Source organism: Phasianus colchicus, chromosome 1 (assembly GCF_987193195.1).
Source record: "Phasianus colchicus chromosome 1, bPhaCol1.hap1.1, whole genome shotgun sequence".
In the NCBI taxonomy this organism is placed as follows: domain Eukaryota; kingdom Metazoa; phylum Chordata; class Aves; order Galliformes; family Phasianidae; genus Phasianus; species Phasianus colchicus.
This window is the reverse complement of record NC_143436.1, coordinates 197,237,965-197,253,034: the sequence shown is the minus strand read 5'-3', so window position 1 is coordinate 197,253,034 and position 15,070 is coordinate 197,237,965. Positions and strand designations below refer to the sequence as shown.

At 50.3% G+C, this 15,070-nt stretch overlaps 1 protein-coding gene across 2 annotated transcripts in view; it reads left to right on the top strand.

The window, feature by feature from the left end:
• The first annotated feature begins 3,925 nt into the window (after positions 1-3,925).
• The window catches only part of MAP6 (microtubule associated protein 6), a 35,965-nt gene continuing 24,820 nt past the window's right edge, over positions 3,926-15,070 (top strand). Inside the window, exon 1 of one of the 2 annotated variants that reach the window (XM_090134291.1) lies at positions 3,926-4,749. In XM_090134291.1, the coding sequence (XP_089990417.1) occupies positions 4,055-4,749 (695 nt within the window). In that variant the 5' untranslated portion in view covers positions 3,926-4,054. The remainder of the gene's footprint in view (positions 4,750-15,070) is intronic. The other variant, XM_031606076.2, reaches the window with a different exon arrangement.

Genomic DNA, 15,070 nt, shown 5'->3' with positions numbered 1-15,070 from the left:
AGGACCCCATACCCAGAATGGAGCAGGTTGCACGTGGGAAGCTGGCTGTGCTCCAGGACCAAGGATCTGAAGGGTTACCTGCAAGGAGCGATGCCACGACATGCATCCAATGGGAGGGAAGTTATCAGGAGGAAGCTGAAAGCGTAATTGCAGTAATTATCTGTTGGTTTCTCTTTCCTGGAGGTGCCCAAGGCCAGGTAGGATGGGTCCAAGGCAGCCTGATCAGATGGGTGGCACCCAGCCCACAGCGGGACATTGGAACTGGAAGGGCCTCAAGGTCCTGTCCAACTCAAGCCATTCTATGACCCTGACTGTGATTCTATGATTCCTCTTTCGCCATTGATTTCCATTATGGAATTTCATATCCACACAGTTGTGTGTGATCACAAAATGATTTAAGACTCAAGAATCCACAAAAAATCCTCTGTACGTGGCCACCTACTGTGGTGCTGTATTCCTTTGCCCATGGTGCCACATGTTGGGGACCAAAGAAGGGACAATCCTTGCAGGAACACCCCTGGTGCAGAGATGATGCTTCAAGGATGTGGCTTGGACATGGAGGTAGCAGAGATATTGAATATCAATCTATCTAAAAAGATCTTTCTGCACCTCATCAAGATGGTGTGGAGCTGGATGCACTTCTCCATGTGCACACACCTCATTTAGAGAGTTCTGACCCGGGTCTGCATTGGAGCTGGGGCCTCATCTATTTGTGAAGCTGATGCCAGTGGTCTCTATCATCGTAGAACTGAAGAATATCCTGAGTTGAGAGGGACCCATATGGATCATTGAGTTCAACTCCTGGCTCCACACAGCACCCCTCATTATTATTATTATTATTATTATTATTATTATTATTATTATTATTATTATCATTAATAATTTTCATTTTTTAATGATTTTACATCAAACCATCTTCCCTCCCATAAGGTCTTACACTGAGCTTTGCTGTGCTGCTCCTATGACAGCATACCATCCCTGCAGTAACTGGGGGTATGTGTGCACCAGGGATGCGACCCATTCCTGCACAGATGAGACCCAGCATAGCCTCCTGGGCATCTACTGAAAGCCAACACTAATTCAGGGTGCTGCAACATTCAGGGGTTGCTTTGCTTTCCTCCCCAGTGTGATACCCCTAGCACCATGCAAACCAGCTTTCTTGGGTGGCATCAAACCCCACTGGGCAAATCCCAGTGCAGTGACAATGGTGTCCTTGGTCATTCTCAACCCAACATCCCAACATGACACCATGGCCTTTTCCCAGAACAGGGAAAGCTATTCTTCAACCCAACCCAGTGTTTTATCATGGCACCATGGCCTTTGTCCAGGAGAAAGGGGAAAGCCATTCCCCAGTGCAACCCAACACTTATCATGGCACCATGGCCCTTCCCCAGAAGAACAGAGAAAGCTATTCCCCAACCCAACCCAGTGTCCCATCATGGCACCATGGCCTTTTTCCAGGAGAAAGGGGAAAGCCATTCCTGCTTTCTGCTGTAATTTGAAGTCTAAGGCACTTTTACTTTATTATTTTTTTTAACTCCTATGCTTTCCAAGAGAGGTTTGCAGCCAGCAACTCCATTGGGCTAATTAGAGCTAATGGATTTTACTTGACGTAAGCGATTAGGTTATTTCCATTGCTGATTCCTGAAAGTGAATGAGCAGCCATGCTTCAGGATTTATATAGCACCATGCAGTTCACTCCGGGAGACACAGAGTGATTTGTTCTTTCTGCAGCCTCTAGCTTCATCCAGCACTGCTGGGTATCTGCAGAGCCTCCTGACACTGCCAAACCTTGCAGAGCTCAGGAAAAAGCAGAGATGGGGGATGCATGACTGTGCGCTTTCCTGCAAAACCAGCCCATTGCTTTGTGCACATGCAAAATCCCAGCCCCCAGATGGATGCAAGGTGTTGTGCAAAAGCCCAGCAAGCAAGCTGGATGCAGGGCTGGGACACCCTGCAGCTGTAGGACGGAAGCTGTTGCATTGGGTTAGTGTGGGCTTCATCCCTTTGCAATCTTACAGACCTTGGGTGGCGTTTTCCTGCTTTCAGATCATCAAACTGAAAGCAGCATGCAAAGAAACGCGGGGCTGGAGCCAGGCACTGCTGCACCTTATGCAAAAAGGGATTGCAGTGTGTTCAGAGCTTCTGTGCTCCCCATGGAATTGCCTTTATAATGTCAGTTTGAAGAGGAAAGTGGTGATTGGTGCTTCTGTTGCAGGTGCACAACCACTGTACCTGCCATACCCAGAGCAATGAGCTCCTGGAAAACTGATGTGAGCCCCAGTGCTGAAGAGCTTCCTATGCCTTTAATGAAAATCCCACCCCTGCAACCCTGCAATGAAATGGCAGAGGGAGATAATTGGCCACAATAACAGAGTGCAGTGCTTGCATGCATGCATATGTCCATATGTGTGCATATGTCCTTATGCACATATAGGCGAGCACATGTGTGTGAGTGCAAATCTGTGTCCAAGTGTGTGTGCATGCATCTGTGCACGCTCACACACACGTTTCTGTGTGCATGTGTATGTCATGCATGAGTTTATCTGTGCCAGTGCGTGTGTGCCTGATGTATGAATACATCTGCATGGGTGTGCATGTATGTGTGCACATGGATGGGTGTTCTTACAGGAGCACTTGCATGTGCACATGGATTTGCAAGTGTGTGTATGTGTGTGATTGCACATGTGCATGTTTATGTCTGCACACCTGTGTGCACCACAGTGCATGTGTGATTTTGCATGTGCTCCTGTGTGCATGTAGATGCACGCATGTAATTGTGTATGTGCAAATGCTTGTATTTTGCACATGTATGTACCTGTGTGTGTATGCACATATATGTACCTTAATGCATGCAGGTGTGCAAGGAAGGGTGTGTGGGTGCATTACATCCATGTGTGTGCACAAGTGTGCATGCATGTGGTTGCATGTGGTTGCATGTGTGTATGTGCATAGGTGCATTTGTGTCCATGTGCATGCATGCATTTCTGTAGGTGTGTCCAGATGTGTGTGCATGTATGTGCATACATCTACATGTAAACACGCACATACACACAGGTCCACACATGTGCACATACACATGCAGTATATGAGCATTCAGATATGCATAATCACAGACATGCATCCACATGCACAGATATGCACACATGAATGCATGCACAATCACACAGTGAACTGAATGCACACAGCTATGTGCACGCATGAAGATGCATGCATGCACAGCCACGGTCACACACATACATCCACATACAGGCACACGCTTGCACATGCAAGCATGTTTACACCTGCACACGTCTCTGCACATGCAAACACATTTATGTGCGCACATTCAAACGCTCACAAGTGAAACCACATATATGCAAGTTTGTGCACACACAGGGATACGCTTGCAGCAACACACCTCTACGTGCAAACATGCACGTGCATGCAGGTACACACATGCACGCATACATGTGCAATATGCAAGCATTCACACATGCATAATCACATGCATCCATATACACGGGTTTGCACACATGAACACACACACACACACGAACTGAATGCACACAGCTGTGTGAGCATGCACAGTCGCACACATACACCCAAATGCAGGCACACGCTTGCACATACATGCCTCCATGCAAGCACCCAACCATGCACACACCCACACACCGCCCTCCATGCAAACGTGCACAAACGGAAACGCACACGCAAGACACGCGCGTGCACACGCATGCTGGTGCATGTGCAGACATGTCCTGTTGCGTGTACACACGTGCACACACATACATGTGCACGCACATACAAGCGCAAACGTTCCTACACACCGCCCTGCCCTGCGCGTCTGCGCATGCGCGCAGGTGCGCGCCCGCCCCCTGGCTGAGCCCCGCCCCTTTGATAAGCCCCGCCCCTCCGCCAGAAGCCCCGCCCCGTTCTGCGCTGCGCTGCGCGGGGGTTGCGCGGGGCTTCGCGCTCCGCTCCCTGCGCCGCTCCGCTCTGTGCGTGCGGCCGCTGCGCGGAAAGTGCGCGGAGCAGCGCGGAGCAGCGCGGAGCAGCGCGGAGCGGGGCCGCCATGGCGTGGCCCTGCATCACCCGCGCCTGCTGCATCGCCCGCTTTTGGAACCAGCTGGATAAAGCCGATATCGCCGTCCCTTTGGTTTTCACCAAATATTCCGAAGCCACCGAGCAGCCCCTCCCCGCGCAAATCCCGCGCAGCGCGGCGGCGCCCATCGATACCCAACCCGGCGGCGATGCCGCGGCTGCGGGCGGGGGGGACGCGGCTCCCGGCCCCGCACGGCCCGGAACGGCCCCGCACGGCTCTCCGCCCGCGGACTCGGTGATGCGGCACGACTACAAACCCTGGAAGGTGCAGCGCCCCGAGCCCAGCTGCAAACCCAAAAGCGAGTACCAGCCGTCCGATACGCCCTTCGAGAAGGAGACGCAGTACCAGAAGGATTTCCGCGCTTGGCCCATCCCTAAAAGAGGGGACCACCCGTGGATCCCCAAAGCGGGTCCTTCCCCCGTGCTCGTCCCCGAGCGCGGATCTCCCGAGAAGGCGGCTCAGGAGAAGAGGAGGAAGAAGGAGGAGGAGGCGGAGGCGGACGAGGAGCATCCCAAGGCGGCCCGGCCCGGGGATGGCCGAGAGAAGGGGCGGCAGAGGGGCGATGAGGCGGGCGGGCAGGAGGGCCGGGGCCGGGCGGCCGCCGATGCTCTCAACCGGCAGATCAAGGAGGAGGTGGTGGCGGCGGGGGTCAGCTCGTCCTACAGGTGAGACCCCCCTCGGCCGTCCCGTCCTTCCCCGGGGGGCGGGGCGGTTTGGTTCCCGAGGATTTTCGCTGTCGCTTTGTCGCCCTGTAGCCACCTCTCGGCCCGTCCCGCTTTATTGGGATGCAGGGAGTGAAGGTTCGGGTTCTACGGGGAGGGTCTGCAGCGCGGCCCCCACCCGCCGTGCGGATGCTTTGGGCACTTCTCTGCCATGTGCAAAGCTCTGCTGGTCCCTTCTGAGAGGATCTCTGGGTGCTCAGAGACCCCACTTCATCCTGACAGCATCCCAATATCCTGAAAGCATCCCTGTATCCTGACAGCATCGCTGTGTCCCAGCAGTGTCCCTATATCCCAACAGCATCCCTGCATCCTGACAGCATCCCTGCATCCCAACAGCATCCCTGTATCCCAGCAGCATCCCTGTATCCCTGTAGTGTCCTTGGATCCCAACAGCATCCCTGCATCCCAGCAATGTCCCTGGATCCTGACTGCATCCCTGTATCCTGGCAGTGTCCCCGCATCCTGCAAGCATCCCTATATCCTGAGAGCATCCCTGTATCCCGACAGCATCCCTGCCTCTTACAATCCAGAGACCCCACTGCATCCTGACATCATCCCCGCATCCCGACAGCATCCCTGCATCCAGAAACATCCCTGTCCCTGGCTTCACAGACCCCACTACATCCCTACAGCACCATCCCTGGGCCCCAGGCATGCTGGGCCAGCAGCATCTCCAAGACAAAGCATCCCAGGGCCGCGTTGGGATGCGGGTGACGCGCGCCCTGCGCTGCTTGGGTGGGGCAGCCTTGGGATGCTGCCATGTTTAACACGGCACAGCGTGGGGCGGCACGTCCCTTGTTTCCCCCCCTCCCCCTCCCCTTTTATTCCCCACCCCAGTCTCAGTGCCCTGATTTCACCCCTTTTATCATTCGCAGCATTAATCTCCTCGCTTTGCTTGTATTTCTGAGCGGGGTCGGATGCGTCGGGAATGCAAAACAAAGTGGCTGCTGCCCTGCACGGGTGTTTGCAAGGAGGATTTGCTGAGATTGTGTTTTCCAGAGCTTTCTTTGGCAGTGCCCACCTCTGCTGAGGGTGGGGATGGGCAGAGAGCAGAGCTGGGGGGAGCTGCTTTGTGACCTAGGTGTGACTGCAGCTTTTTCCTTGTTCCTGTGCCTATGTGCACAGCGGTAGGTTGGGTTTTCTTCCCTAAGGGGGGTTTGGAGGTCGTGCTCTGCCACCAGGCAGATAGTAAATCCTTGCAGGTTTACTGTGAAGCTGGGTTTTCTGTCCCACTGTCCCTATTGTCCAGGTGGGAGATGGCTCAAGCAATGGGATTTAGGGTTTATTTTTGCTTGTTTTTGCTGTATTTTGGAGGCACCACATCCATCTCTCTGGGGATGCGGTGGTTCAGGTGCTCTGAGATGGCAGAGGATGGGCAGGGATTTTCGAGTTGTCTGTTTTGGGATTGGGAATAGAGCTGGAGAGCTGTCATGTTGCACTCTTCCATTGCTACAAAAGATAATTAGGTTTATTTATGTAATTATTTAGATGCAGATTGCTTGCCGTTCCACCCCTATGTGCACCCCATAGTCTGCTCCAACAAATCCCTACAGCTGCATGTCCCCCCTGTGCAGAGGGGTCAGATGGGTTCAGGTGCTGGGCCCAATAGGAACACGAAGGCTTGATATTGTGGCTGATTGCTCTCAGCTTCTGTTCGAATCTTATAAGGCATCTTATAAGCGTTGCTTCATGTTTGGGTTTCTGAAAGCCAAACTCTGCGAATCCCCATTACTGTGTAAAACCCCACTGCTCTTGGTCTTGCTACCTGTATAGGATTGTGCAGGGTTAGGTGAGATTTGAACATCTCCAAGGATGAAGGTTCCACTCCAAGGATGGGGCCACCCAGCAGCCAGAATTACCCCCTAACAACCCAGGGGTGGCTAACGTGGGGCTTTGTCCTCTGTGCCCTTTGCTGGTGTGTGACTGCTGGCTGGAGGCAGAACTGGGGAAGATTTCCTTCCAGTGCTACGAATCAGCGTAATGTGATGCTCCAGAGCTGGGAACTGACCTTTGGTGAAACCAAAGAACACAGCACTAATGGCTTGTCAGTGTGCTGTGATGCTGTGTTGTTTACTGGGGAGTTTGGGACAGAGCATGGGATGCGTTCAGCGATGAGCCCAAGGTCATCAGTGCATGAGAAAGGGAGGAATTCCCCTTTTTACCTCTGTATAGAGAATATTGCAGGGACCGTGTGCTGTGAACACTTGGGTCTGCTCAGAGTGATAGAGCAGAGAGTGTCCTGATGGTGATGGCCATGGAGGATGGAGGCTGCTCCCAGCCCTGGTGCTGGAGGATTATTTAGAATAATAGAATCGTTAAGATTGGAAGAGACATCCAAGACTGACTTGTCCAACCACTGACCCATCCCCACAAATGCCCACTCATACAATCATTGTCATTAAGATTGAAGAGACATCCAAGACTGTCTTGTCCAACCACTGACCCATCCCCACCATGCGCACTCATAGAATCATTAAGGTTGGACAAAGACCTCCAAGATCCCCAAGTCCAGCCATCACCCCATCTCCACCATGCTCACTCAAGCCTTCAGCAAGCCCAGAGCAGCTATGGCAGCACTGCACATCTGGAGGAGACTTCACGTGCCTCAGAGATCCTACAGAATAAATGGGAAAACCATTTGAGTAGGGAAATGACCGAGTGCATGTCCAATCCTAATGGTTTCTGTAAGTGAAGTGACTCCTGGAGCAGTGTGTGGTTTGAACCCCTTGGGAGCAAGTAGGCTTGAAGGTGATCAAGTTGTGCATGTTGGGATCTGCTTGCCATGTAGGGTCTTATTTCTCTTCTGCAGTGGGGAAACTGAAACAGGGCTTCCCAGGGACCAGCTGATCCCTTCCCAAAACATGGGCTGCCCAGGCAAAGCTATGGGGCCAGTTTGCACTGCTCCTCTTTGCTCCCTGCAGACCTTGAGGGACCACATAAGGACATCTTTCAGCAAGGAGGAAAACTGAGTTTGTGTATTTTTCCCTGGAGAAAAAATGAAAGGGGAAATCTCAAATGAGAAACATCGCTCCCTTTGTGCTGAAGCGAGTGATAGTGCAATGAATTTCCCCATGAGAAGCAATACTGTGAAGCTTTGTTTTCAGATTCTTCACCAGAGACATATATATATATGTATTTTTTTTTTTTTTTACCAAAGCTTTTATTTATTTTTCCCACCAATTTCTTTTCCTATCAGAGGAAATGAGAGGAATAGTGATGACTCCTGTAGTATTAACGAAGTGCCTGTTGATAATGCGCTGTCGCTCATCTCAAGCCCTGGAGGTGCTGAAGACGTGGAGCAAATGGGAAGTGTAGGAGCTGCAGGGATGAATGACTCAGTGCTGGAGCTGCTGTGTAGTGTGAGATGCAGAGGAGCTGACTCAGGAGGGATGTCCTCCTTGGAGCCACTCACACAAGGATGGGGAATTCATGCTCCATCACTATGGAACTGGGAATGTAGGGTTGGAAGGACCTCCTGACATCATCTGGTCCACATCCCAGTTCTGAGATAGGATGGAGGAGATAATGAATCAGAGCTTTTCTGGGCAGACTTAATCTCCCAATGTCGTTTAGCTATGACTTCTCATTTTGCATGGGAGTGATGATAAGTTAATCCATACAGATGTGTGGATCCAAGATTGCTGCCAGCTGCAAGGAAGGGAAAGGAACGGGGAGTTTTCATCCATCCGGAAAAGGAGGTTCAGTGGGAGATATTGAGTGGCTTTGGTTCTGTGCATACCCTTAGCAGATCTTGATGGTGCTCCAAGGACCGTTGTGTGGGACAATGGCATGGAGAAGGCTCTCATAGTGAGACGTGGAGAGGATTGAAATGAGTGTTGCAGCTGTTTTATCACGCTCTGCATCTTAGGTGTTCAGGAGATGTGTAGATATGGCACCTGGGGACATGGTCAGTGGGCACAGTGGGGATGGGTTGGGCTCGGGGAGCTGGGAGGTCTTTTCCAACCTTAAGGATTCCATCATTCTACAGTTTTATGAGTGGTCTCCCCTGGATGTGGTCTGTCCATCAGCTGGGAAAGAGTCTTGTTGGCATTCCAACCCAAAAGTCATATTGCCTGCACTCACCCTGAAGTGGACAGCATCCATCCTCAGACTCAGCTGGAAGCAGTGTAGGCAGAGCAGAATTTTGTGGCTGTGTGCTGCAGGGTGAGGTTGAACAGGAGGTGGCATTCTGGTGATGGAGTTGTTGATGGACCTGAGCAGTTTTTTCTCTGCTCCTGCTCTGCTGTGGTCACCTTGACAGGGACTCCAAGGCACATAGGATTGGATGGAACGCACTGAACAGTAACATCCAATTATAGACATCCCATTGCTTAGTCTTTTTCTGTTCCCCAGATCAACTGTTCTCTCCCTCTTCCTGGGGGGAACCAGCATTTCTAAAATGTGGATCCATCATGCTGCTTGTGGGTATGGGGAGGAGATGCCCATCTCTTCCTGACCCCACCACACCATCTTTGTGGCCATCACTACCTCTGCTGACCCCTTCATTCTCCTTAGGCACTTCCAGCCATGGAGCTGCCATCCCATAGCAAGAAATCCCAGTGATTAGAGCCCAGCCTGGAGCTTCATGCTGGATTTTCACCCCATTTTGAGCATGGCAGTCAAGGTCCTTCCCTTTCTTCCTGCATGCTATCCTGATCCTCCTTCCTCCTGGTGCTGCCTACAGTGTTGTGCCATTAGGAGGTCTCAGCAGCGTTGCCCTACTTTTGTGTGCCAAAGTCAACCTCAGCACCGTTAAGCACCGCTAGCCTCCTTCCAGGCTGCAGCTCAGCGTTAACGCTTTGCATTTCCATTTCCCATGCCCAGTTTCTCGTTCGGCTGTTGTTCGTATTCGCTGGCTTAATTAATAATCTCCCACGTGGCACGGTATCAAATGCTTTCGATAGATTTTCACATTTTCTTTGTCTGCTAAGTCAGTTATAGTATCAAAGGACGTGTCAGACATCCCTCCTCCTCCCCTCCCCATCGCTGCTGTGCCTGTTTGGACAGCAGTGCATGCAGGAGCAGATGCTGCCGAGCAGACCCCAATGCCACATGGCAGCTTCAGGCTACTGCTGTAAAGCAAACAATAAATAAAGATAAGAGGAGAGAGATCATCTCATTTAGACAGCGGGACTCTCTCTGCCCTTCCTTTGCCAAATAAATCACGAATAGCTGCTGTAAATTTGTCTCCTCTCACATTTAGAGCATGACCTTTGCTTTCCCTGTCTCCTACCAGCAGAACAACCCTTCGATTTCTAAGTACTTCTGCACTCTCCCTCTATCAGTCTTGCTCTCCTTTGCTCTTTGCTGGATGTGAGCATAGCACTGGTGCTGATATCTGCAGGTGAGCCTTGCTGCGCTGTGCTGAGCAGCAGGGAAGGGCAGCTTCAGGGAACCCTTGGAGGATGCAAGTGTAATTTCTTTGGATTGATAACTCAGCACCTTGGATACCCTTCAGATGTCCTCTCTCTCGCTGTGTTTATATATATTACACCCACACTGGGCTGCTCAGTGACTGCTTTAACCTCCGCCTCATCTCCCCTCCCCAAGCCCAGCATTGCAGGTGCTCTGTAGCAAACGTGTTTTGCTTTCCTATTAATAGCTCCTTTTCTTACACGGTGCCTTCACCTGAGGAAACCCTGCAGCACTGCAACAGTGCGTGCATGCAGAGGCTGCTGCTGCTTTGGGATCCCACGGGTTTGCATGGGCTGCTGCAAAGCAAGCAGCAGTGCACAGGGCATTGTATACCCACACCCTGCAGGACAGCACGTTGTCTTGCAGATCACTGCTCTCCTGCGGGTTTGTTGGGGATTTAAATCCTCATCTTGATGCCTCACATTTGCTTTTCCATGCTCGTCCTCATCTTGCTGCCTTTATAATCTGTGCGCTTCCTGTGGGAGTGCTTTGTGTAAATGCGAGCTGTTGATTAAATGATGCTTACATGCAATCATTAGGTGAACTGGTGGATATTTTCCTCTTTGTTCATGTTTCTCCCAATTCATAGGACTGTGGAATCATAAAGGCTGGAAAAGCCCTCCAAGATCCCCAAGCCCAACCCCAGCCCACCCCGCCATGCCCACTGCCCACATCCCTCAGTGCCACATCCCCACAGTTCTGGAACATCCCCAGGGATGACTCCACCACTCCCTGGGCAACCTGTGCCAGCACCTGACCACTTCCTTCCCATTAATCCAGCTACACAGGTAGAGGGGGGAAGATGGGGAGAGAGTTCATTTCCCATAGAAAGGAAGCTAATGTACTTCTCCTAAAGCAAAGACAAGCAGACATCTTAGAAACCATGCATTTATGGGGAGCTGGGCAGGTTCTGGGTTCAGCCAGAAATCCAGTGTAACCAGCAGAAAATCGGACTTGAGATGGTCAGAGTTTGACAGGCCAGTGTGTTGCAGTACAGAAACCCAAGGTTTGTGTCTGGGTGCTGGGTGAAGGGTCAGAAAGTCCTTCAGGATCAGCCCTGATGGCTGAGCTTCAGCCTTCCTCCAGCATTTCCCTTTGCTTCTCCCCGTGGAGGCAGGGCTGGAAATACAGACAGGGTTGCAACTCTCAACTTTTCCCATTCCCCAGTTTGGGAAGCAGTGGGGCTGATGCTTTCTTGGCAGAGACCTTCATGGAGCAGGTGCCAATAGGATGCCATTCCCAGCAAGCAGAGTACCCTTTCCGTTCCCACCTCCATTTGATGGATTTTGAGGCTCCATCAACCCTGAGCTCTGCCAGGAGGTCATCTTGCAAGGTATTCTTGCAGTTTGAGCCACACTTTGCTGCCAGGGCAATAGAGTGAGCTCTGTTTTGGGGAAGTTATTTAAACTAAGGGGGGAATTAGATGCAAAAGTCTGATTTTTCCATTCTTTGCTGGGCTTATGGAAGCCAGGATACATCTCAGGATTTAAAATTTTGAAGTGCTGACAGCACTGTAGTAGAATCATAGAATCTGAGAATATCCTGAGTTGGAAGGGACTCATAAGGATCATTAAATCCAACATTTGAGCAGCTTTTGCAAAGCCTGGCTCCTGGAATTTTGGACCGAGGGTGGTGGGATATATGAAGATGGAAGTGAACAACTGGATGATGTCTCATTAAATGTGAAGTGCCGCTGCTTTGGCTAGGAGCAAGACTTGTCTCTTCCTATCTCAACACCTACTACAATCTACGATCTAATATCTCTACATCTACTTCTCCAAAAGAGTGGTCAGGCACTGGAATGGGCTGCCCAGGGAGGTGGTGGAGTCACAAACCCTGGAGGTGTTCAAGGAACATTTGGACGTTGTGTTGAGGGACATGGATTAGTGAGAGCTATTGGTGATGGGTGGATGGTTGGACTGGGTGATCTTGTAGGTCTTTTCCAACCTTGGTGATTCTGTAATTCTATGATCTGTTCTTCCAGTGTCTCTTCACGTATTTCTAGCCTTGGTGCTTCACACAATGCTTTCAGTGTGATGCAAGATGGGAAAAGCAAAGGCTTGTATTGTTCTTGTGCAGTGGGAAGGGTTAGGATGTCTAGAGGTGGTCCACTTCTGTACAGGTTGCTTCCATAGCCTCTCCACTCTACTTGTTTATTTATTTACTGAAATACAGGAAGGCTGTAATTGCTCTTGAAACACGGGCAAATACTGTTGATTGATGTGGTCCGAGTTCTGGATTTCAGCAGACATCACGTTCTAGCCCATATGAATATCACTTGGTGTGAGACCAGAGTCTGGTAGCATCCAAGGTTCGAGGCTATGCCCTTGGTATAGAAGTTGCATGGTTGTGTTATGCAGAAGGCAAAATGAGAATCACTGTGGCCCTGATTGCTGTGGGCACTCCATCCCTCTGCTGCGTTGGGAGACATCTCTTGGGCAGGGGAAGGAGTGCTGCGTGTGTTCAGAGCCAATTGAACACACTGCTATGATATGATATATATTGGATAAGTGTGCTATAATAGGAAAGTAGTGTGTAAAGTCCTATGTGAGACCATATGGAAAGAGAAGATACTTATATACAAAATATGTGAATATGTTGTTTTTTACCTCTTTCTTGCGTAGACTTTATTCATTTACATTCATTCCATACTCTCAGGTACCAGTGTGTTCAGGTGGTCTGACCAGCACATAGGCCAAGAGACACCAGCTACTGAGTCCTTACTGCACCTCCTGGTTTCCCTCAGCTGATGACAGCAAACTAATTTTTGGACAGATGTTTAATATCATTTAGACTATTCCATTTGTTCTGTGTAGGCTTTTGTTTTAGTATGTCTTGTTAGTGGGCTAACAGAAAAAGGATTGAAAGAAACACCATATTTTGGGGTTTGGAACTACATGGTCTTTAAGGTCCCTTACAGCTCAAGCCATTCTGTGACTCCATGGCTCTATGACTCCATGGCTCCATGGCACCATGGCTCCATGACTCCATGGCTCCATGGCTCCATGGCTCCATGACTCCATGGCTCCATGGCTCTATGACTCCATGGCTCCATGGCTCCATGGCTCCATGACTCAATGGCTCCATGGCTCTATGACTCCATGGCTCCATGACTCCATGACTCCATGGCTCCATGACTCCTTGGCTCCATGACTTCATGACTCCATGGCTCCATGACTCCATGACTCTATGACTCCATGACTCCATGACTCTATGACTCCTTGACTGTATGTAATGTGCTGCAGCTGTAATACTCTCCTCCTGCTGTGAGAGCACAGATCATCTGGCCTTGGTGGAAATAACTAAGTTCTCATTTTGATCAGTTGGGAAAGGCAACCAGTCTTAAATATCCCATAGAATCATTAAAGTTGGAAAAGCCCTCCGAGATCTCCAAGCCCAATCCACCCCTCCTTGCCCACCGACGTGTTTCTCAGTGCCACATCTTCACAGTTCTGGAACACCTTCAGGGATGGTGACCACCCCCACTCCTTGGGCAGCCTGTGCCAGTGCATCACTGCTCTTTGGAGAAGGAATTTCCCTAATATCCCACCTGAATCACCTCTGGAGTGATGTAAAGCCATTACCTCTCATCCTATCACTAGTTATCTGCAAGTTACCATGGACAATACCTCCCTAGTACAATAGTAACCAATACCTTATGGTATGTAGGAGCTTTTTAAGGGCAGAAAGTGACTTTAGGATCACCCCACCTGACTGCCTGTACAGTGCTATATATTTCATCAGTATGCTGAGTCCACCAATTTATGTTTGGTGAAATCATTTTGCATGCTGGAATTGGAATTCAAAGAGATCTTGGCATATTGGTGAAACAGCCTGAAATAAATGGGCAGAGGGAAGTTCTTTACAGAGAGAGTGGTGAGGTGTGGAGCAGCTGCCCAGAGAGGCTGTGGATGCCCTGTCCATCCCTGGAGGTGTTCAAGGCCAGGCTGGATGGGGCCCTGGGCAGCCTGGGCTGGTATGAAATGTGGAGGTTGGTGGCCCTGCGTGTGGTGGAGGGTTGGAGCTTCGTGATCCTTGAGGTCCCTTCCAACCCAAGCGATTCTGCGATGCTGTGAAGCTGTTCAGGAGAGATAGGGGTGTGACAAATAGGGAGAAATAACAGTGGTAGCTCAAAAACCAGATGTCAGTAATATTATTGCATTGAAAAAGAAAATCTAGGAAATAGTAATTAAAAAACCACACCAAAAAAAGTAATGTACTGGTATGTATGTAGAGGAACGTGATGCATAAGGTGTATCGTCCTTACACATGAGGAAAGCCTCAGGTTAACTCTTATTCAGGATTTGGCTTTGTATTTTGGTAGAGCTGTGGAGCAAAGGAGGTCCTTCAGGGAGGTGAGGAGTGCAGAAAGGATCACTTTCTGGTCACCAAAGAGGAGGAAGGTGTTCAGTTATTGTGGGCAGGATGCAGAGCACGAAGGAGGCAGATAACTGTCTTTGCAGAGATGCACGGTCCATTGGGATGCTCCAACCCATGGAGAGGAGCAGGGCTTGGGTGTTGAATGGAAGAACGTACCCAATGTTTTGCTGGAGCAGGGCTGAGAGATGTTGTGGCCTCTGGAGATGGCAGCAGGATGTCTCCACAGTCCCTCTTTTTGAAACTAAGGGGAAAGAAAGTCCTTAGCATTCATTGCCCGCATTGATTTTCTGCCTGCAGTGACCTTGGTGCTGCTTGCTTTTCTTTACGTTCCCCAGGGCACAGGTTGGATCAAGCAATTAAAGGTCTAATAAGAGTTGCCTGGGTGTATGCATGCATGATGACATTTGATTGATGTTATCAGCCATCACCCACTGCTCTCCCTGCCAGGCTTTATCCCGTGCTGAGGTTG